Raw genomic sequence first — 23380 nt, 5'->3', positions numbered from 1 at the left:
CACCAGAGGCTTAAGGAAATGTCTTAATATGATGCTAATTCTCTGTTCACAGATGCTGAGAAACTCAATCTCAGACATGTTTAGGGTCCCCTGGCCTTGTGAGGGTGCCAGGCCTTCTGTGGGTGAGCGTCTCCTTCCCCTTGGGGACTACTTACCTCCTATGCGTGGGCTGTTTCAACCCTCCCCCCCATTTTCAACCATCCCTGGGGAGGGCCCCCAAGTAGCCGCCTACCTGGGCCAATCCTCAACACTATCAGCTTGTTTTCCTGACTCACCGGCTTCATTTCACCACTATTCCTGAGGGCTTGACAGGTGCCTAGTGGTGCTCTAAGCTGTTCTCGAAGTTGGGTCTGTAGCTCTTTCTGTATTGAACCGTAGATCTGAAGCTTGGTTTTCTTCAAATACTTCAAAGCAGTATATTGCAACAGATCGAATGCAGAAGCAGATGTGAGAATCCAACTATCTTCTATGAATCCAAACTTCAAGGAGATTTGCAGAAATGTAAAACAATTACCACTCTTCTCTGTATTTTTGGGAAATATGTTCTTAAAAGTGTAACATTTATTTATTTTACAGATCTATCCGTTTTAGAGTGAGAGTTCATGAGCATGCGCGCGGGAGCTGGGGGATGGGGAGAGGGAGAAAAGCAGGCTCCCGACACAGCGCAGAGCCGGCGGGGTGCTCGATCCCACGCGGACACCGTGAACTCAGCGGAAATCAAGAGCTGGATGTTCAACCGACTGAGCCACCCAGGCGCCCCAAAAGTGTGACGTTTATTTTTAAATGTTATTCTTTTAAATTTCGGTAAACCTCGACACATACAACCCACATTAGTAAAAGCTTTCTGAGGCCCTCAATCATTTTTAGGGCATGAAGTGGTCTTGAGCCTGAGAGTCTGGGAGCCGCTGCTCCAGCTGAGCCGTGACCGCACCTCTACCAGCGGCATCGCCGGGGCCGGCAGGAGGGGCTCGCCACTAACCCCGAGCCTCGTGCTCCAGGCGCCTGAAGCCCACTCGTCCGGGGCCACGCTTCCACAGTCGTGAAGTGCGGAGGACGATGCGTCCGCCTCATGGCGCTGCTGGGGTGGTTCTGCGTCAGGTAACGAGCACAGGGCGATATTAATAACCCGTATCAGATGAGTCACAGCCCACCTGACAGAAAAGGAAGCTGGGGCTCGGAGACGCCAAGTGCCTTGCGGGGCTTCCACGACTGAGCGCTCCGACATTCACGGACCACCCCCTCCGCGGACCACCGTTACCCCCGGCCTGCCTCGATACCCCTTCCCCAACTTGCGGGCCCGCCCGGTCGCCCCCTTCCCATCTCCCCGCCCGCCGGATCTCTATCCCCCGCCAGGCCAGTCCTGGGCGCCGAGCAGCCGCCGGCTCCTCCCGCTCGCCTCACTTCCGGCGCCTGGGCCGGAAACCTCCTTTCCGGTTCTCAAATCCGCGCTCCGGAAGTGAGTCACCGTGCCAGCACCCAAGATGGCCTCCTGCCCATCCGCCGCAGCGGTCAATGGAGGAGAAGCGGGCGCAAACCCGGAAGTTGCCCGGTTCAGCCATGGCAGCCACCGGGGGCGTGGCTTCCGGCGGCCGGAGCCTGGGAGTCGGGGCGGCAGGGTCGAGTGGAGGCCGTGGCTGACAGGCGCTCCTCCCCCGACGGCGGCGGCTGGTGCCCCGGCGGACCGGCGGCCTCCAGCTCGCGGCCGCGAGAGGCGCCAGGGCCGCACCGGGGGATGGACGAGGGGAAGATGGACGAGAATGAATGGGGGTACCACGGCGAAGGCAACAAGAGCCTGGTGGTGGCCCACGCGCAGGTGAGCGGAGGAAGGTTGGCGCGGTGCGGGGCCCTCACCCTGCCCCCGGGGAGTTCCGCGATTCCCCCAGCAACACTCCCTCCCACAGTCGGTTCCACGACCCGCTGGCACCCTTGCCCCGCCCCGGGTAGTTCCGAGTACCCCCAACAACACTCTCCCGCCCCAAGGGTCGGTTCCACGACCCGCTGGCACCCCTCTCCCCGCGGATCGGTTCCCCCGCACCCCCTCCCCCCTCCCGGGTAGTTCCGCGTCCCCCGTATCCCCGGCTCCTCGGGTCAGTTCCTCGTCCCCCCAGTGCCACCCCTACCCCCAGGTCGGTGCTTCCCCTCGCCTAGTGTCACCCCTTCCCCAGGTCAGGGCCGCGTCCCCCCAGCACCGCCACCCCGCCCGCACGCGGTGCCATCTCCGACTGCCCAGCCGCGGTGGGGCGGAGGCTGCGCCGAGAGGCCGCCCCAGGGGTAGCCGGAGCCCGCATGGGGGTCCGCCCAGCTCTGGAGGAAGCGGCGAAGTGCCCGGGATGCTGTTATCTCCCGGCGGGCGGGCGCCGAGGGAGTGTATCCAACGAGACGCACGGAATTGCTGTGCTCCTGCAGCTGCTGTTAATAATGGAGTCTTGCCCAGGGGTTCTTCTTCAAAATCTTTTAGAATTTAAAGGGTTTCTCTTTCTTAATTCAGGGAGGGGCCGGAGTTTCAGAAAGTGCAGTAAGGACGCGCAAGGGAGTGAATCCAGGAAGAGAAGCTTGTGGATTTGTGTGAAGCCCCAAGCCTCTGACGTTTTGCTGATACAACCACGCTGGAATGTGGTGGGCAGGGGAGGAGCCCGGGGTGTCACCAAGGGGTTAAGAGCTGGGGAGCTGGAGTCACACAGCTGGGCGCCGTCCCAGTTCTGCCACTGCCTGGCCCACGCGCAGTGTCTGCATTTGCAAAGTGGAACTAGGAACAGAATCCCCATTGTGGACTTGCTAGAAGGATGAGGTGAGCAGGTGCTGGGCAAGTGGACACTGTCGTCCTCTTTGGACTCTGGTGAGCACCCTGACCTGGTCCAACAGCTCCTGCCGGGTGGTGCCCTGCTCTGTGGCGTCTGCGCTGGCTGTAGGGGAAGCTGCAGTCGCCCAGGTGGCCCCTGTGATCTGCCTTGGCATTTTGTTACCCATTTGCACAGTCAGGAAGCTGAACTGAGACGGCAGGCTTCGGTCAAGATCTTTAGATGAATAATGGGCAAGGCTTAACCTAAAGCCGTTCTTTGCATCGTCTGCTGGGCCCCCATGGTGTTTGAGGGTGGGGCAGAGCACGGGATATTCCAGCCTGGGTCCCTTTGGTTGTTGGGTTACTGTGGTGACCCCTGAACCCTTTCACAGAAGAAATGCTCATGTTCCAGTTCCTTAGGATGATGGGTGGTGTATCTTAATGTCACGTAAAGCTACTCTCATTCCTGCGTGGTTGTTGTTAGCTCCTTGTTGCAAGTAGTCTTGTGGGGAAATGTTCCCAGCAAGTGAAGTTTCTGACCGTGTCTGTTGAATGTGGAGAGGCCTTTGTGCTTCGCCTGGGCCTTGAGGCATGGGAAGGAGGGTAGAGCCCAGGAGACAGCGTTTCAGGGCCCTGCTGTGCCCGAGGACAGGGTGCATGTGCAGGGGAGAGTGAACAAGGGCTCCTGCTCCCCAGACTCTCCTCATTCAGTCCAGGGGGAGGGCAGCTTTGCTGGGGTTCTACAGGTCGGGAGACTGTCACTTTCCCACTCAACTTTCAGAACTTAGCGTCCTTAAAAAGTGCCAAGGCCATCTTCTCTCCAGCATGAGCACCTGGGTGCTGGCATGCCAGTCCCGAGGCCAAGGGTCTGCACTGAAGGAACATGGGGTGACAGACCGCCATCCGGGCTGGCCGGTTGGGAGGCTTTGAGGAGCGCAAGACTTGTCGACTGTGGGGCCTGGGTGTGGAGGGGCCGAGTGCGGGCTCGGGAGGGCTGGGCAGTGTGAGACCCGAGGGTAGGCCAGTTCCTGACAGGGTGCCGTCCACTCCCGGTGGCTCCTCCATGCCACGGCGGCCCCGGGCCTGGCGCTCAGCACCCCTGGGTCCGGCGCTGACCCTTTGTGCTGCTCGGAGGCTGTGGCCTGCCCAGCACCGCACCCGGTGGGACTCCAGGTGGAGGGGTCCTGGGCAAAGGCATCTCCCCGGTGGGCACGCACTGCCCACTACTGCTGTAGCCCAAGGATGCTGTGGGGCTTCTAGCAGCCAGTCACACCTGCGCTCACGCTGAGCTGTGGTCAAGCCGTGGCTGCCCTCAGCTTGCTGCCGCGTGGGCTCTCTCTCTCTGCTTCTCCGTCTGCACTCACCCTCCTCACCTTCTCGTCTCAGTGGCTTTGACTCTGCCCTGTCCTGGGAAGGTCGCGAGTCTGGCTTGTCACTCCATCTCTGAAGTGTCCCCAGTGGGGGGAGCGAGCTGCCCTCCCATCCAGCTCCCCTCACCGGGGGCTGTCACACTCAGCTCCAGGGATGCTTTGCTCCCTGTCGACAGGTAAACACGAATCCTGCCAACAAGGATCTTCTGCAAAAGCGTGAGGGAAGCAGCTCGTTTCTGCCCTCTCCGGTTTTACAGCCTTTCTGAGATTCTGAGGGGGTGTTGGATCATTTACCTCTGTGATTGTTTGGATGCCCTGGGTGTTGGTCTGGGTCCTGAAGATGCGAGGTTCAAGCAGTCAGGGGCCGTCAGACTCCTCTTCTCGTCTTGGGTTCAAGATCCTGGGTTGTAGATCATATGTAATGGAGATGTTGCAAACAGTTCAGGGTTGTTCTGTTCTGGGCTTTTTTTTTTTTTAATTTTCTGCTGAATCTAGTTCAAAGAATCTTAGCTTTTTGTCGCCTCTAGTATTTTTTTTTTTTAAGAAGTAGCTCATTCTCTATTTGGAATTTTCAACCTGCTTGTTCAGGTTGATATAGCTGATGTGACTTCTTTCTTGGGGAGTCCTCATCAGAGAGCTCTGCCCGTGGCCCTGCCTGTAATTGTTCCCAGGATCACCTGTAGTCACATGTTAGGATTTGTTATTTCCAGCCCTGACCTTGGTGAGCCGAGCTCGGCCTCCCTGGTGTGCGGGCTCTGCCCGTCTGGGCCTGGTCTCCTGCTGTGGCTTGGTGGCTTCCCCGCCCGCCCTGCGCTGCTTCCTCAGTCCGGATGGCAGTTGCCCTGTTGACCAGGAAGGTGTGCAAGGTTTCTGTGTCTCCTGCAGAAGGACCAGACTGCAGCACGGGCTCCCCCGCCTCGCTGTGTGTGTGTGGACCTGCTCGTGCTTCTCCAGGACACCCACACTGTGTGTTCCATGCAAGTGGGGTTTGTCTTTCAGATCCTTCCACTTCTCTTCTGGCTGTCGGATTTTCCATCCCTTCAGGGACCACCCAAGTGCCCCTTCTGCCCCAGCCCCCAGGTGTCCGGCCCCCAGATGTCGGCCGGGCTTACACCTCCATTGTCCTGCCCCCCGCCACCTCCCCGCTCGAATCTGTGACCGTGTCAGTCCTGTGGCAGCTGTGGGCACAGACCTGGCAGCCGGAGCCTGGGAAGGAAAATGTCCTGCCCACTGTAGGCCCCTGCTGTCCCCATGTGCCCCCCCTGTCCGGCCTCCCTGCGGCGTCCTGACTACCCTCTGTGACATGGCTTGCTGCCGTCTGCCCTGTGTGGGGCTGTCAGCCCAGCAGCTGTCCTGGCCCTCATCCCCTCACCACACTGTGGGCTGGGGTTCTGTCACTGGTGTTCTGACGGACTAGGCTGTGGCTAGGCCTCACGAGCAGCAGGGCCGGGCACTGGGGGCAGCGTCCCGGGGGCTAATTCTTTCTGTTGTGTTTCTCTCCCTTTCCCTTGGAAGTTGCCTGGTCCCCACTGCCTTGCGGTCTTCCCAGCGTGTCCTGGGCCTGAGACGGCACACCTGCTGGTGGCTGCGGGCACAGGGCGGCCCTGGAGCCTTGATTCCACCCTCCCTCGGGCTTCTCGCGGACAGCTCTCTCTCTTAGTATGTTGTTCTTTGTGGTCTTTCATTCTTATTTGATCCTAATTACTGCCCAGAAAATACAGAATATTGGACGGAAGGAAGTGAAAAGCACCTAATATTTTCCCACTACGAAAATAATTTTTGTCGTGACTTTGGTGTACTTGCTTCCATTTTATGCTTTTATTGGGTACTTGGGAATCCTACCTGTTCGTTTTTGTTTTCTGCTTTTTCATTCAACCTCACAGCATCAATGTGTAGAAAATCCTTTGCCCTCGTGCACAAGGCCGCAGAGCCCCTGGGCAGCCGGAGTCCCCGTGCCACGGGGTCAGATGCTCGTGTGGCTGCGCCGTTAGGGCTGGCTGTGGAGAGGCGGGCTCTCAGTGGGCACATCTCCCAGGTCGCTTGGCACACTGCGCCCACCGCCCCACCTCCCCCTCGCCTGGGACTTTCGGAGCAGCGAATACTTTTGTTCCTTTTATAAGTGACAAGTTGTGTCCTTCACTGTGGGCTTTGAGATGGTTTAATGTGCGTGTGTGTCATGCCTCCATTCGTTGACTTTTTCAGCTTGTGAAAATCCTAGATTCTCTCAGTGTCCTCAAGGGTGTGAAGGTGGGGCCCCGCCTCAGTCGCCTGCAGAGCTGCCCTGCGTCAGGCTGCAGGGCCTCCCCAAGCCTGTCCCCGTCTCCACTTTCCCGGCATTTTGTGCTGGACGGACTTTAAGAAGTTGTCCCATTTGTCGCTCCGTGGAGACCCTGTCACCGGTGTTGAGTCCTTTCAGACTGTTTCATACAAACCGAGTGCGCACATACTTTAAAACTTTTTATTTTATGAACTTTTATTTTTTTATTTATCTAGTTGAGAGAGAGAGCATGAGAGGGGTGAGGGTCAGAGGGAGGAGCAGACTCCCCGCTGAGCAGGGAGCCCGATGTGGGGCTCAATCCTGGGGGCTCCAGGATCATGACCTGAGCCGAAGGCAGTTGCTTAACCAGCTGAGCCACCCAGGTGCCCTATTTTACGAACTTTTAAAAATGAAGTGTAACAAACCTACAGAAATGTGCCTGGATCGTAAGTGTGTATGTAGCTTGATTATCACGGAGTGCATGGACCTGTAATCCTGTGACCAGCCCCTTCTAGAACGTTCCTCAGGGACAGTCCCACCCACCTGTGGGGTAGTCGCCAGGTCTTGCTCTTACTGGCTTTTGAACTTGACATGAATGGAGTTGTACCCATACACACATGCACGAGTGTGTTTAAAGCCCCGTTTGTGCCCTTCCTCACTCACCAGTGGGTGATGACTGCACCCCCGCATCTGTGAACGTTGGTCTTCGTTTCCAGCGCTCCGCAGTGTGGACGGCGTCCTGCTGTGTTTGGCCATGGCACTGTTGTTGGCCCCTTGGGTTGTTTCCATTTTACTTGGAATTATGCACCACACTCCTGTCTGCAGTAGCTGCAATCTCCCGTGCACTGTAGTTATTTCTGTAAGATCGATTCCTGGGAATGAGCTGGCTGAGCCAGAGGTATCCGGTTTTCTGGTTGCCCCGGGGCCCAGGCCTGGTCCCCCTCCCCACAGCCACCCCCTTGTCCCCGGGCTTGGGGCAGGCACTGACCAGACTTTGTTTTATTTCCCAATAGCGTTGTGTGGTGCTGCGTTTCCTGAAGTTCCCTCCAAGCAGAAAGAAGGTAAGATTGGTGGGTTTGCCACCCCGTCATTAAAACAATTATTTGAGAAAAGTTTGATTTTTTTCTAATGCACAAGTATTAGTGCTAATTGTAGAAATTTAAATGTGACACAGCACTGGGCGCAGAAAGTGGGGTGTCCGTGGTTCCTGCAGGGCCAGCGTTTTGACCTGCCCGAGTCACTTTGGGTCCCCTGGGACGGTCTGGGGTGCTGAGCCAGGAGCGGGCAGAGAGCCCTGCTTGTGGCCTGGACGGCCAGGGCCAGGGCTCAGCTTTGCCACCCTGCTGGCTTGGTGTCCGCATCTGTGGGACCGTAGCTGTGCTGGTGGAGTCGGTGCTCGGGCCGATGGCGGTTCAAGTCCCAGCAGGCCGTGTGGGTGGAGCTCGGGGTTCTGGTCGCTGAGTCACCCAAGCAGAGCACCGTGCACATGCTCAGCGAGCTGCCCCCCAGTAGCGGTGTCTGTCTCCCTCCAGGTGGGAAGCGGCTGTGGTGTTCGTCTGGGGGTGATTAAAAAGAGCAGGCAGGGGCCACGGGTCCCACCCCACAGTAGGTGGGGGGTGAGGGGTGGGTGGAAGTTGGGTCCCCCACCGGGTGTGGGAAACAGGAGTCAGCGCTCATCTGGGTTGAGAGACCTCGCCAGGGGGCAGGTGAGGTGGACGGCTGTGGAAATGAAGGGCCTCGCAGAAGGAGATGAGGGGACCGAGGTAGAAAGCTGGGGGGCCTAGGGACGGTGTGGTCAGTGTGGAGGAACGTGGCCCTGGGCGGGAGGTCGTCTCCTGTCTCAGCTGCCGCGAGAGGCGTTCAGGGTGTTGTGTTCCTGTGGGATCAGGTGGATCCGAGTGGAAGCTAGATCCTTCTCCAGGCAGCTTGTACCATCCATTCCCCCAAGCAGTCTGCAGCGCCTGGAAGGGTCACGTTCTCTGGATGTGGGGCAGCGTCCTCCTAGGCAGCAGTTTGTCTTTATTTTACGAACGGTGTGGCTTGGCACCGGTCGTGGTGAGGAGCTGCGTAGGGTAGTTCTGTTGACAAGAGGAGCTTTTTGTCAGGAGCTCTGCGGCGACAGCTGTGGGTGCCCCTGGGAGTGCTCTGGGTGTTCTCTCGGGCTTTGCTCCCACGCAGGCTGGGGTCTGCATGTCGTGTGGGGCGTGGGTGGCAGCTCAGTCTGGGATCCTCCGAGAGCCCATGGCCTGCTGGCCCCTGAGGGCCCTGCCGTCCACCCTCGGACTTGCCACCCTGGGCCAGAGTGAGGGACTCAGGGCTGATTTCCTTCCTTCCCCAAATCTCACAGCCTGTGGGTTAAGAGCCTCTAACTGGGGAAGAAATATTCTCCATTTGGATGCTGAGGACCCAAATCCAAATACCTGCTGATTTTTGGCTAGGAGAGATTTTCAAAGTGGCATTGGTTAGGGGGATGTCCTGGGTGGGAGGAGGGCGGGGCCTGCGGGAGGGGAGCTCCGGTGGGTCTGGCGGTCTCCGTGGTGAGGCTCCCTTCCCCCGAGGCCTGGGTGCCCGGTGCGTGTGCGGCCGCGACATGGCAGCCCCGTTCCCCTGGTCACTGAGGCCTCCCTGCGCTTCTCTTTTACAGACCTCAGAAGAAATATTTCAGCACCTACAGAACATAGTGGACTTCAGCAAAAATGTCATGAAAGAGTTTTTGGGAGAGAACTATGTCCATTGTGGGGTGAGTGACTTTGATTTACACAGTCTGAATTCACAGGCACGTTCCGTGTCAGTCTTACCAGCTTCTGGACTATAGTTTGGACCTTGGTGCTTCCTGACAACCCTTGTGTTCCAAGTGCTTCTCTCCCGGGGCTGCACGGGAGGCACGGAGCAGGTAGTCCGATTCCCGTTTTCTAGCCGAGAAACGTGAGGTTCAGAGAGACCACCTGAGATCCGCATATGCCAGGACCCCTGGCCCCCGGCACCCTGCCATCACTGGGGGGGCTCCGGCTTGGTGAGGCTCTCAGGGCAGATCCGGACGGCATCACTGAGCCCTCTGCTGCTAGGGGTCCACTGGGGCTGTGGACCCTCTTCCAGGGTGGGCCAGCCTTGGAGCTGGCAGGGTGGTGCTGGCTGGGGGGCCTCGGCACCTCCCAGCGTGGGCTCACCACAGGGCTCTGAGTGTCTGTATGACCTAGCCCTGGCTGCCCCAGCTCATCGTCTGAGAGATGACCTGTCCTGGAGTTGTGTCTGTCCTTTCCACGGCATCCTCCTGGCCTCGTAGGTCAGCCCTGGGCGATGTGGGGCTACACAGGGGTGAGAGTGCCCAGGACTGCCCTGGTGAGGTCCCCAGCTGTCCAGGTGAGTTGTGAAGGCCAGAAACCCATGGCTGTGGGAGCCCCATGTCTCTGACCAGCCTGGATGGTGTCTGAATGAATGCAGCCGTGCTGAATGCCAGCTTTCTCCTTGAGGAGAGGGCATTTCTCTGTCCGCAGCACTTGGGGGATGCTCTAGACCTTTCTCCCAGGAGGGGTCCATAGGGCAGTGGGGAGCTCAGGGTCCCAGCCGACAGTGGTCTGGCAGGTAGGAACAGCATCCGGATGTACCCCCAGGGCCCAGGGTGCACTCTGGCTCCAGGTTGGGTTCTGTTTATCCACAGTGGATGGGGCTCTGGGCAAATGAGGTGGGCTCACAAGGTCACATCCTGGGAATATCCACCCCACTGACACATGTCCTCTGCATGAAGACCCTGACAAAGTGAAACACAACCTGCTTTTTCTTCCTTGGACGCGGGCCCTGGCATGGTTGAAATGCAGGAACATCACATCTCTGGCCTGCATAAGGCCACGTTCAGGCAAAACCAGCATGTGTAAACAGTGACTGCTGACGCCAGTTGGGGTGGGGGGTGGAGTCCTGGCGAGAGCCTTTCCCGCCTCTGTGTCCTGGGACAAGACACGGACAGGCCCGTGCAGGAGCGTGAGGCCCTGACGGAGCGACAGGCACACCCATCATGCTGGGTTTGGGGACTAGTCTGGGCCTGTCTCCAGGGGAGCTGGAGGTTAGGAAACGTGGAAGAGGCTGTTTCCCTGGTGCCTTCGGGTCTTGCATCTTCAGGACTTCGGCAGTTGAGACAATGATGGAATTTTAAAAGTGTTGCCTTGCTTTTGTGGACCCAGTCCTCCTGAGGTGAACACCACTGGGGCAGCCTTAACTTCACGTTTGAACTTGACGTGATGATAAGTGAGGGGATGCTTTTCTCCGGGGGAAGATTCTGGAAGACTTTGGACATGCTGCTCACCTCCCAGCCCCCCAGGCTGGTGGCTCTTTGTCCTTCTGTGCGGCTATCCTGCATCCCTTCGAGGGCAGGTGCGCGTCAGCAGGGAACCTGGTGCGGCTACGCCGTCCATGTTACACTTCCGGGAGAGGAATTCTGTGGTCTTAACTGTAGTTCTTCCTAAGTTAATGCTTTGTGCAGGTAGGTGCTCACCGCCTGCCCTGCTGACTACCTCCGTCTGTCCGTCTGTCAGGCAGGATGGTGTGGTTCACGCTGGTTCAGGAGTCTGAATCGGGTTGGTAAATGTAGCTAAGTGTTAAGGATGCCTAAAATAGAACTCATCATAAAATTGGGAATTTAAGGTTTAAGGAAATGCAGTTCTACTTTTTACCTTGGTGACCGACTTAGGCAAGGGGGCTGGCGGACCCTGTGCTGAGAGCAGCTGAGTCGCCTGTGGCTCCGGATGGATCCCATCTGCTGCTCCCCGCGCTCCCGTCGTGGCGGGATTTCTTCTCGCACCGCGTGAGCCCGGCCCTGTGGGCCTCAGACGGGGCGGGAGCCGGGGCACGGGCGCGGTGACCGACTGGGTGGCGCACCTTTCACCGTGGAAGCCAGCGCTCTGAGGAGGCCTGTCGCTTCACGCACAGAAACCTTTGTGTCGGTTTGATCTGGTTGCGTCCTCAAAACAACAGAGCAGGTTTTATTTCTAAACCCACATACAAGTAATTTTTTAACGTGGTAAAATACACATAATATGAACTTTGCCGTTTTCACCACTTTTGAGTGTGCAGTTGTGTGGCATTAAGCACATTCACACTCATGCGGCGCACTGAGTATTTCATACTTGTTCTTACAGGAAGTGGTTCAGCTGCCTCTAGATTTCGTGAAACAGCTTTGTTTAAAGATACAGTCCGAAAGGCCAGGTAAGAGTTCCAGCTTGCAAATTTTGTTGGCGATTTAAATATTCCATTTGGAAAATGTTTGACACACTGCTCGCGTTAGGTCGATGTCGTTTTCAGCAATTCTGCTGCCAGAAACTTTATTCTCAGCTAGAACGTGCTCGGAGCACGTGAACGCGATTCTGGGCGTCAGATGCTCCCCTCGCTGCACAGAGCATCTGAGCCCGAAGGGGAGCTGGAGTGGTGCAGACTTAGGGCGGGGAGGGCGGCTGCCAGAGTCCAGGAGACTGGGGCGGCCCAGGCGCCCTGAGCACCTTCTCCCAGGAGCGGGAATCCACCTGGCTGCTCAGCTTCCTGCAGGCAGCGGACAGACGTGCCCGCTTCTCCCCATCGCCTCCGCGCCTTTCTGCACTGCTCGTGGCACATGAGAGCTTTTCCTTTCAGTCAGAGACCGGATGTGATGTCTGTGGTGTGGGGGGTGGCCGGTGTCCAGTCCTTCTATGATTAGGAAAGAGAAAGCAAGCAGGGCAGTTGTGCCCCAGAGCCTCTGGTTTGGGGTGCTCTGCGGAGCAGGGCTCTGGTGTGGGAAGGAGGCCACAGATGCGTCCCAGCCAGGACTGGGTCTTGGCTGTTCCTCGCTAGACGAGGGCAGACTGATGCTTGTTCTAGGGGCTCTGCATCGTCATTTGGTTTTATAATTACCAATCGAACGTATCCGACGTGGCAGTCATAAGAACTGTCCCTCGTTGTAATAATGCCTTGTAATTGGCCTCCTGACATGAATGGAGGAAGGCTGATTACCCTGGGGGCCCAGAGGCTGCGTCTTGTGCAGCCGCCGCACAAGATGTCCTGGGCCCGACATCTGGTTCCAAGAAGTAGCGGTGTTGGAGGGCTCTGAAGGAACCGGTTGTGGATGGAAGGTGAGGCTGTTGCCTCCTTCCTCTCTCAGCTTCTGGGCTAAGGGAATCGCAGAGGTGCGGGTGATCCCCAAGACCACCCCACTTCTGGCAACGCTCACACAGTTGGGGGTCCCCACACTGAGCTCGGGTCTGATGACTTGGTAGAAGGACCTGAACTCCCAGGTATCCTCATGGCTAAGTTTTCTCGCACTGAGGGATGCAGATGACACCCAGACCAGGGGAGAGGCTCTGGGGCGTGTCTGAGAGACACCTGCCTGAGCTCCCGGGCGGCTTCTCCACTGGACTTGTGCGCACACTGCTTGCTTCTCCCAGCAACAAGGTGTGACCACACGGAGGAGGAGTGCCAGCCAGGGTTGGGGCTGGGGCACACAGACACAGCTGGCCGCCCCTCTGGAGGAGGAGCCGGTTCTGCAGGGCCCAGACCCCCGCCCTGAATCACAGTGTTACACTCGTGTGTCCAGAGCCCCCAGATAAACACGGACGCTCCTTAGGCAGGACCTCCTGAGGCTTGGAGGCCTCCCAGCGGGAGCCCGAGGCCACGGCCTCTCTTGGGCAGGGCTGAGCCTTCCCCCACAGCAGTCCACCATGTTGCCATTGGTCATCTTGTCTGTCCTGTGCTGATTCTCAGGTCTTTTCTTGGCTCTGTCTTTCAGAATCTCGCTGTGACAAGGACCTGGACACTTTCAGTGGCTATGCCCTGTGCCTTCCCAATTTAGCCAGACTTCAGACCTACCGTTTTGCAGAGCACCGGCCGATTCTTTGTGTAGAGATCAAGGTGAACTTGTGTCAAGGGGAAGATGGTGTGGGGGGAGGGGAACAAGGGTCCAGATTGTAAATTGTGAGTCTTCTACCTGGAGGGCACTTTGCAGCAGAAGCTCCTGGGGTTCCCCACGCTGGGCCTCATGGCCCCTTCCCAGCCCCCAACTCCCATAGATTCAGCTTGCTTCCTGTTCCTTCATGTCTGTCACCTGCACCTTGCTGCTCTGGTTCCTCCCACTGGCCAGACCCTCAGATTTAGGCCGTTCCTGGTGCTATGACGTGGAGCCAGCAGATGGCCACTGGCAGAAGGAAGTGTGTTGGGTTCTGTCTTCCCTGTTTTCCTCGGAGGGTGCTGCTTGCCAGGCCCCCTTTTCACCTCCTTCCAAGCCATGCCCCTTGGCTGCTTGGTGACACTACACTCCAGGAGCTCAGTTCCGGGGGTGCCCGTCTGATGGGTGGCACTCCGTTCCTTTGCTTCCTACTCAGGAGAGACCTCTGCAGAGGCCCAGAAGCCTGTGTTACTTTTGGAGCCCTGGTTTGTCCCCCCGGTGGAGGAGGGCCAGGGTGTGGCTTCAGCTCTGCCGCCCAGAAGCCTGTGTTACTTTTGGAGCCCTGGTTTGTCCCCCCGGTGGAGGAGGGCCAGGGTCTGCTGCGCTGCTGAGCCCTCTCCCCCTCGAGACGCCTCCCAGATGTCCCAGGCCATTGTTTGTCTCCTTCCTCCAAAGCTCTGTGGCAGTGATTTCTGGGTCACCCCTGTGACCCTGAGCACTCACACCCCCGGGTGCTCTGTGTGGACTGATGTCCTGCTTGCCTGACCACAGGGTGGATGTTATGGGTCTCAGGTGACGGACAGTATGGTCTTCAGAGCCTCAACACTGTGGTTTTAAAAGGCAGCGGATGGGGGCACCTGGGTGGCTCAGTTGGTTAAGCACCCAGCTCTTGATTTCAGCTCAGGTCATGACCTTGGGGTCGTGAGATTGAGCCCTTTGTCAGGCACCATGCTGGGCATAAGCTGCTTAAGATTCTCCCTCCCCCTCTGCCCTCTGCCCCTGCTCATGCATGCACGTGCTCTCTCTCTTTCTCGACTGAATGAATGAAAGAGGAAGGAAGGAAGAGGGAAGGAAGTAAAGAAAGAAGGAAAGAAGGAAGGAAGGAGGAAAAGGAAAGAAAAACAAAAAGGCAGCAGGTGTTCTATGAGCATAACAGCTGTTAGATGGGCCTTCCTGGTCACTCCGTGTCCGAGGAAACGAGGGTTCTGCTTCTTAGAGCTGGGAGCTGGGGCAGACCTGCATCCTAGAGGCTTTCCTGTCACATCGTGTCACAGAAGAAACACGAAGCTGCTCAGTGTTATGCTTTGTCTAGTCTGTGATGGAGGCACGTCTGGTTCTCCCCAGGGAGACCTCTGTAGCAGCCAGGATGGGATGTGCTGTGATGAGGGAGGGGTCTCTTCCCGCTGGGGCTGCAGATCAGAGCAACTCTTGGGGACATAAAATCTCCTGATTCTCCTGCGTATCATGCTCTGTTATCTCGTCTCCTGGAAGGTATGGGATTGGTCCCTAAACATTTTTTTCTTCCTTGTTTATCTTGCAGCCAAAATGCGGGTTCATCCCTTTGTCCAGCGACGTGACGCACGAGGTGAAGCACAGGGTGTGTCGCTACTGCATGCACCAGCACCTCAAGGTAAGGCGGCCGCCTCGGCGCGCGGGGCCTGCCCTGCGACCCCCGGAGCTGCCCGGCCAGTGGGAGAAAGCCTAGATGCTTCTGACTGATGTCTTCTTCCATAAGTAGTTCACGTTCACCAGTTGAGATAGAGTTCGCATATCTTCAGTTCACCCGTTTAAAGTGTGTTAAGTCTGGATTTTAGTGAATTTGCATGATGGTGCTACCATCATCATTCCAGTTCCAGAATCATTTCGTCACCTCACAAAGAATCCTGATCCCATCAGCAGTCACTCCCCAGCCCCCCGTTCGGCCAGCCCCCGGCAGCCACCTGCCCCTGTGGATTTGCCTCTTCTGGACATTTCCTGTAAATGGCATCCTGGACCCCGTGGGCTCTTTGTGACTGGCTCCTTCCCTGAGCATCACACTGTAGCGTGGTTGAACGCTCTTGCGTCGAATGGGAATGTCTGGTCGATCATTTGTCTCTTGATGGACATGTGGGTCGTTTCTCCCTTTTGGCTGTTGTGAGTAGTGCTGCCGTGAACGTGCGTGTACCCGTGCTTGTTTGAGTCGCTGCTTTCCGTTCTCGGGGGTGAATCCTAGGGGTGCAACTGCTGGGTCTTAGAGAAGTCGTGTTTAATTTTTGGAGCAAATGTCAAGCTATGTCCACAGCTCTCGCACCATTTTATATTCCCACCAGCAACGTATGAGGGTCTAATCCATCCACACCCTCGCCGGCACTTGCTGTTGTCCCTCTTTGTGATTATGACCCTCGGGGGCATGAAGCGGCAGCTCACTGTGGGTTTCATCTGTGTGTTCCTAACGGTTCGTGATGGCGCAGGTCTTGTCACGGGCTCGTCGGCCATTTGTATGTTTTCTTTTGAGCTATATTTGTTCAAGTCCTTTGCCCATTTTTGAATCGGGTTATTTTGTTGTTATTGTTGAGTTAGGGGTTCTGTATATATTTTGGATATTAATCCTTTATCAGATATGTGACTAGCAAATACGTTCTCCCATTCTGTCAGTTATCTTTACACTCTGTCGTTAGTATCCTCTGATGCACAAATGTTCTTAATTTTACTAAAGGTTAGTTTGTTTTTTCTCTGGTTGCCTGTGCTTTTGGTGTCATAGCTAAGAAGTCATTGCCTAATGCAAGGTCATGCAGGTTTTCCCCTATGGTTTTGATCCATTTTATGTTAATTTTTGAAAAATTTTTTTTTTTTTTTAAAGATTTTATTTATTTATTTGACAGAGAGAGAGGTAGCGAGAGCAGGAACACAAGCAGGGGGAGTGGGAGAGGGAGAAGCAGGCTCCCCGCGGAGCAGGGAGCCCGATGCGGGGCTCGATCCCAGGACCCTGGGACCATGACCTGAGCCGAAGGCAGACGCTTAACGACTGAGCCACCCAGGCGCCCTGAATTTTTTTTTTTTAAAGATTTATTTATTTATGTGAGAAAGTGTGAGAGAGAGTGAGCGAGGTGAGGAGCAGAGGGAGAAGCAGGCTTCCCGCTGAGCTGGGAGCCCGACGGAGGGCTCCATCCCGGGACTCTGGGATCACGACCTGAGCCGAAGGCAGACACTTAAGGACTGAGCCACCCAGGCACCCTATTTTATGTTAATTTTTGTAAAGGGAGTTAGGGGCCCAATTTCTTTTGCGTTTAATTTCAGTTTCCCAGCACCATTTGTTGAAAGGACTGTCCTTTCTCCATTGAATGGTCTTGGCTCCCTTACCGAAGATCTTTTGGCTGTAAATGTGGTGGTTTCTATCTGGGCTCTCTGTTCTGTTCCATTGGCCTGTATGTCTGTCCTTAGGCCAGTGTGGCCCTTTTTTTGATTCTGTAGCTTTGCAGTCAGTTTTGAAATCAGGAAGTTTGAGTCCTCCAGCTTTGTTCTTCTTTTTCAAGATTGTTTTGGCTTTTTTTGAGACTCCTTATAGTTACATATGAATTTGAGGATTGGATTTTTCATTTCTGCAAAAAAAGATTATTGAGACTTTGAAAGAAATTGCAGGAACATGTAGATCACTTTGGGTAGTGCTGCCATCTTACCAGTATTAAGACTTATGATCCGGGGCGCCTGGGTGGCTCAGTCGTTAAGCGTCTGCCTTCAGCTCAGGTCATGGTTCCAGGGTCCTGGGATCGAGCCCCGCGTCGGGCTCCCTGCTCGGCGGGAAGCCTGCTTCTCCCTCTCCCCCTCTCCCTGCTTGTGTTCCCTCTCTCGCTGTGTCTCTCTCTGTCAAATAAAATCTTTAAAAAAAAGAAAAAAAAAAAGACTTATAATCCATGAACACAGGCTGTCTTTCTACTTACTTAGGACTTCTAAAATTTCTTTCAGCAACATTTTATAGCTTTCAGGGTACAAGTCTTCCCCCCCGCCCCCCACCCAGGGTGCAAGTCTTTTACCACTTTGGTTAAATTTATTTCTAGATAATTCCTTCAGGATATTGTAAATATGATTATAAACGGAATTGCTTTAATTTTTTTCTTAGACTGTTTATTGCTGATGTATAGAAACACTCATTTTTTTTTTTTTAAGGATTTTATCCATTTATTTGAGAGAGAGAGGGAGAGAACGAGTGGGGGGGAGGGGCAGCATGAGAGTGAGAAGCAGACTCCCTGCTGAACTCAGTCCCAGGACCTTGAGATCACGACCTGAGCCTCCCAGGTGCCCCAAAACACAACTAATTTTTGTATGTTGATCTTGTACCCTGCAGCTTTGCTGAGTGGCTTTCTTGTAGATTCTTTGGAATTTTCTACATATAGGATCATGCCATCTGTGAATAGAGTTTTCTTTCTTTTCCAATTTAGATGTCTTTAGCTTCTCAGTTTCCTCAAAGAAACCAGCTGGGAGTTTTGATAGGATCCACTGAATTGCCGATCAATTTGGGAGGTATCGCCACTGTAACAGTATTCATATTCTGTGAACACAGGATGTTTTTCCATTTATTTAGGATTTTAATTTCATTCAGTGGTATTTTATGGTTTTTTTTTTTTTTCTTTAAAGATTTTATTTATTTATTTGACAGAGAGAGACACAGCAAGAGAGGGAACACAAGCAGGGGAGTGGGAGAGGGAGAAGCAGGCCTCCCGCTGAGCAGGGAGCCCGATGTGGGGCTCGATCCCAGGACCCTGGGATCATGACCTGAGCCAAAGGCAGACACTTAACGACTGAGCCACCCAGGCGCCCCTATTTTATGGTTTTCAATGTGTAAGTCTTATACATTTTTTGTTACATTTATCCCTAAGTGTTTTATCATTTTGGATGCTGTTGTAAGTGGTATTTTTTTTTCATTTCATTTTCAGTTTGTTTATTGCATAGAAATAGAATTGATTTTTAAAATATGTATTTTTAATTGTGGTGAAATACACATAACATACAACTTACCACCTTAACCATTAAGTTATTACATTGTTGTGCAACCATCACCACCATCCATCTGCAGAACTTTTCATCATCCCAAACTGAAACTCTGTCCCCATTAAACAACTCCACACTTCCTTTCCTCAGCCCCCGGCAACCACCATCCTAGTTTCTGCCTCTGTGAATTTCACTACTGTAGCTACTTCACATAAATGGAATTATACAGGATTTGTCCTTTTGTGACTGACTCATTTCACTTATGTTCTCAAGGTTCATCCATGTTGTGAAATATGTTGGAATTTCCTTCCTTTTTAAGACTGAATAATAGGGGGCGCCTGGGTGGCTCAGTTGTTAAGTGTCTGCCTTCGGCTCAGGTCATGATCCCAGGGTCCTGGGATTGAGCCCCACATCGGGGTCCCTGCTTGGCAGGAAGCTTGCTTCTCCCTCTCCCACTCCCCCTGCTTGTGTTCCCTCTCTCACTGTGTCTCTCTCTGTCAAATAAATAAATAAAATCTTAAAAAAAAAAAGACTGAATAATAGTCTGTTGAATATATATACCACATTTTTAATCCATTTATCCAGTGGTAGACACTGGGTTGCTTCTGTCTTTTGGCTTTTGTGAAAATAATGCTTCTATGAACATGGGTGTGCAAATACCTCTGAGATTCTGCTTTCAGTTCTCTTGACTGTATACCCAGAAGTAGGATTGTTGGTCACGTGGTAACTTCATTTTTAATTACAACCACCATACTGTTTTCCACAGCACCTGTGCCATTTTACGTTCCTACCATGGTACATAAGAGTTCCACTTTCCTTACACCCTTACCAACACTTGCTAGTTTGTTTTCTGATAGTAGCCATTCTAATGGGTGTGAGGTGAGAGATGCAATTGTTCTTTGTACATTGATATCCTGTCACCCTTGATGAACCTGTTTATTTGCTCTATTTTTTTTTGTCTTGTTTTTTGTGGTGGTAGTTTTTTAGGATTTTCTGTATACATGATCAGATCACTTGCAAATAGGGATAATTTTACTTCGTCCTTTCCAATCTGGGTGTCCTTTGTTTTTCTTTCCTAATTGCTCTGGTTAGAACTTGCAGTACAATATTGTTTAGAAGCAAGAGTGGACATCCTTATCTTGTTCCTGATCTTAGGCAGAAGCTTTCAGTTTTGTTTTTTTTTTAAAGATTTTATTTATTTATTTTACAGAGAGAGACACAGTGGGAGAGGGAACACAAGCAGGGGGAGTGGGAGAGGGAGAAGCAGGCTTCCCGCTGAGCAGGGAGCCTGATGCGGGGCTCGATCCCAGGACCCTGGGATCATGACCTGAGCCGAAGGCAGACGCTTAACGACTGAGTCACCCAGGTGCCCCGGTTTTTTTTTTTTTAATCATGAAAGAATGTTAGATTTTGTCCCACATCTATGGAGATGATCATGAGGTACTTTCCTTTCTATCAGTGTGGTCTGTTACATTGATTTTCATATGTTGAACCACCCTTGTATTTCTGGAATAAATCCCACTTTATTATAGGTGTAAAATCCCTTAAATATGCTGCTAAATGTGGTTTGTTAGTTTTTATTGTTTTTATTGAAGGTCTTTTCCTTAAGAGATATTGGCCTGCAGTATTCTTTTATAGTGATGTTTTGTCTGGTTTTGGTATCAGGGTGATAACTGGCTTCATAGAATGATTTAGGAAGTGTTTGCTTCTCTCCCCTCTAATTTTTTGGAAGAGTTTGAGTATCGGTGTTGATTCTTCTTTAATCATTTGGTAGAATTAACTAGTGAAATCATCTGGTCCTGGGGTTTCCTTTATTGGAAGATTTTTTTCTTTTATTTTTATTCTGTTCAGATTCTCTATTTCTTCCTGACTCAGTTGTGGTAGTTGTGTGTTTCTGAAAATTTGTGCATTTCATCTAATTTGTTGGTTGATAATATTCATCTAACATTCTTCTTTATTTCTGCAAGGTTGGTAGTAACATCCTTTCTTTCATTTCTTTTTTTTAGGCACTTTTCTTGATCTAGCCAAAGGATTTGTAATAATTGTTGATCTTTTCAAAGAAACAACTTATGGCTTTGTTCTTTTTCTTCATTTTTCTCCCTATTTTTCATTTCATCTGTCTCTGCACTAATCTTTATTATTTCCTTCCCTCTATCTGCATTGGATTTAGGTTGGCCTTACTTTTCTAGTTCATTAGTGTAGAAATGTAGGTTATTGATTTGAGATTTTTCTTCTTTTTTATATAGGTGTTTATAAGTATAAATTTCCATGCAATCCCTGCTCTCTCTGCCTGCCATAAATTTTGGTATGTTGCATTTTCATTCTGTCTCAATTTTCTGATTTCCCTGTAGATTTCTTCTCTGATTCATTGATTATTAGGAATGTGTTTAGATTTCTCATATTTGTGAGTTTCTCAATTTTTTTTTTTTAAGCTATTGATTTCTAATTTCATTTCACTGAGTTTGGAGAACATCTGCATGACTTCATGTCTCCTTGAGAATGTTCCATGTTTCCTTGATCAGATTGTGTATTCTGCTGTTGCTGGGTAGAGTGTCCTATAGATGTTTGTTAGGTCTAGTTGGTTTAGAGTGTGGTTCAAGTCTTCTGTTTTGTTGTTGATTTTCTGTCTAGTCACTCTTTAATTTAACATCTTAAGCTAAACAGTCTAGCTCAGTTAATACCAACTTAATTTCACTGGTGTACAAAAACTGCTCCTTGTAGCTTTGTTGCCTTCCCCCTCACAAATTAACCTTTATATATAGTATGCTTGTCAATATAGATTCCTGACGATTGCCTTATGCCATGTGAGGGACATTCTGTCTTTAAAGGGAATGGGATCAAAAAATCACAAACAGAATATATCTGTATTGTCTTTTATGTTTATCTACTTGTGTAGTTTCTTTACTGCTGTGCTCTTTATTTCTTCACATGGATTTGAGTTACTGTCTAGTGCCCTTTCATTTAAGCCTGAAGGGTTTCCTTTAGTATTTCTTGTAGGGCAGGTTAGCTAACAACAAATTTTTTTTAGTTACTGTTTTTCTGGCAGTGTCTTAATCACTCCTTCATTTTAAAGGATAGTTTAATAGATGAAGAACTCTTGGCTGACAGTTCTTAAGCACTGAGATTTTCCTGAATGTCTGCAACCAGTAAGTCTCTGCTGAGTGGCTCTGTGTGCACACAGGGCCCACCATCAACACTCAGCATGGCGGTTGCGACTCTCCTTAGCCTTCACTTCCTCAGAACCTCAGATCAGCAGAAGGGGAGGGCCTTTTAAGGTCTTTCCAGAGCCTGCGCATGGCCTTGTAGATGCCCAGGTTATGCTGTAGCTTTCCAAAGCCTGTGTTGGTCTCATTTCTCAGCTTTTTCTTTTTTTTAGCTTTAGGTTAGCCTAATTGTTTGCCACAACTTTTATTTTATTGAATTGTTATCCACTCTCTCAGGTAGCCATGAAGTTAAACAGTCGCCTCTGATAGTTTTCACAAATGCCCCTTGGGAAAATGCCCCTTTTGCACTTGGTAAGCTCTGAGTCAGGTAACAAAAATGGGAAATCAAGAGATAGGTCACATAATGACCATTCTTTGGGAATGAGGGTTTGGAGAAACTCCTGCCTGGTTCAGCCCCCTCTGGTGGCTGCCAGGGTTTTCACGAGGATTGGGGTTGTTGGTTTTTAAGGTTTCCTTGGAGCTAGAGAGAGGGGTGGGAAGAGAGCATTAAAAATGCCACAAAGTTCACTGTTCCTAGATTTGGCCATTTTTCTTGAGTAAATGCTCCCCAGATTGTTGCAAGCCTTTGGTTAATTTTCAGAATTCTGAAAGTTTTTTTTTTTTTTTTTTTTAAAAGTTTTTTTTTTTTTGAGAGCGAGGGAAAGAGAGCACAAGCAGAGGGAAGAGGCAGAGGGAGAGGGAGAAGCAGGCTTCCCGCTGAGCAGGGAGCCTGATGCGGGGCTCCATCCCAGGACCCGGGGATCGTGACCTGAGCCGAAGGCAGACGCTTAATGACTGAGCCACCCAGGTGCCCCTGAAAATTTTGATTCTGACAGTTTTTGCCAGTTTTCTCATTGCCCTTATGGAGGAGAGAATTTCCAGAGGTCTTTATTCCACCATTTTTGCTGACTCACCCCATCTTTTCTTTGTGGTGTTACAACTTTCTAGGCTCTTAGGGAAAATAAGGTATGTCAGCATTTAGGAGATGGTCTTCATTGTCACCATTCATTTGATGGATTTTTTAAGAACTGGTTTTTACTATGAAGCAATACCTGCTCATTTAACTGATAAAATACGGAATTTCCCAGAGGTAACCCGTGTTGTCAGTTGGCACATCCTTCCAGACTTCTCTCTGTGCCAACACAAACATACATGTTATCCAAGTGGAAATGAGATGATGCCTTTTCCCACATGTATTCTGGCGTGTGCTCACATGTGCATGGACACATATACTTTTATAAAGGAAATATGGGATCTCACCATATGTAGTTGTTCTGCTAATTGCTTTTTTCACTTAACTAATCCTTGAAGATTGTTTGTTGTGTATCCTTCAAGGCTTTTTCAGCGTGTATTGGATATATGCACATATGGAGGCCCCCTTTTTTTTTTAAGCAAAGTAACAACATTTCCACCTAGGCAAATTGCGTTTTTTTATTGAATAAATGTTGGTGATTTTTTGTTTTGCCTCTTTCTGTAAGCTGAATATCGTTTATTCATTCCTTCATTTAGCATGTGGCCCACGGGAGCAGATGCCCTGTGAAGCTATTTCCCGACCTCGCTGTTACAGTCAGGCTGCAGTGAGCATTCTTGATCTCATGACTCCTCATAGATTTGCCAAGTCAGGGGATACCCACATTGCAAATTTGATGGAAACCAGCAAGTTGACTTTCAGAAGGTTGTGCCAATGTATCTTCTCCCCCCAAACATGAAATTACTAGCCATACCCTCCTCTTCCTGAACATTACAATTGTAAGGGTTTGTTCATCTGATTAGCAGAGTTTAGCCATGTTATTTTGTGAGACCGTGTGCTGCTGGCTGTAGAAAGAGGCCGCTTTCGCTGTGTCATTTTGAAAAGGTGCTGGCTGCCAGCTTCCCTGCTCGTGGCGGGGGGCTGGGCTGGCAGCC

General features: G+C 51.9%; 1 protein-coding gene across 1 annotated transcript in view; it reads left to right on the top strand.

Moving 5' to 3' along the window:
• Window positions 1-1595: 1595 nt before the first annotated feature.
• The window catches only part of IPPK (inositol-pentakisphosphate 2-kinase), a 45212-nt gene continuing 23427 nt past the window's right edge, over window positions 1596-23380 (top strand). The window contains exons 1-6 of the mRNA XM_032397807.1: window positions 1596-1813; window positions 7420-7467; window positions 9051-9146; window positions 11536-11602; window positions 13152-13273; window positions 14848-14937. Coding sequence (XP_032253698.1) covers window positions 1733-1813; window positions 7420-7467; window positions 9051-9146; window positions 11536-11602; window positions 13152-13273; window positions 14848-14937 — 504 coding nt within the window. The 5' untranslated portion in view covers window positions 1596-1732. The remainder of the gene's footprint in view (window positions 1814-7419; window positions 7468-9050; window positions 9147-11535; window positions 11603-13151; window positions 13274-14847; window positions 14938-23380) is intronic.

This window comes from Phoca vitulina, unplaced genomic scaffold, assembly GCF_004348235.1.
Source record: "Phoca vitulina isolate PV1807 unplaced genomic scaffold, GSC_HSeal_1.0 scaffold104, whole genome shotgun sequence".
NCBI lineage: Eukaryota > Metazoa > Chordata > Mammalia > Carnivora > Phocidae > Phoca > Phoca vitulina.
This window is presented reverse-complemented; position numbering and strand designations above follow the sequence as displayed.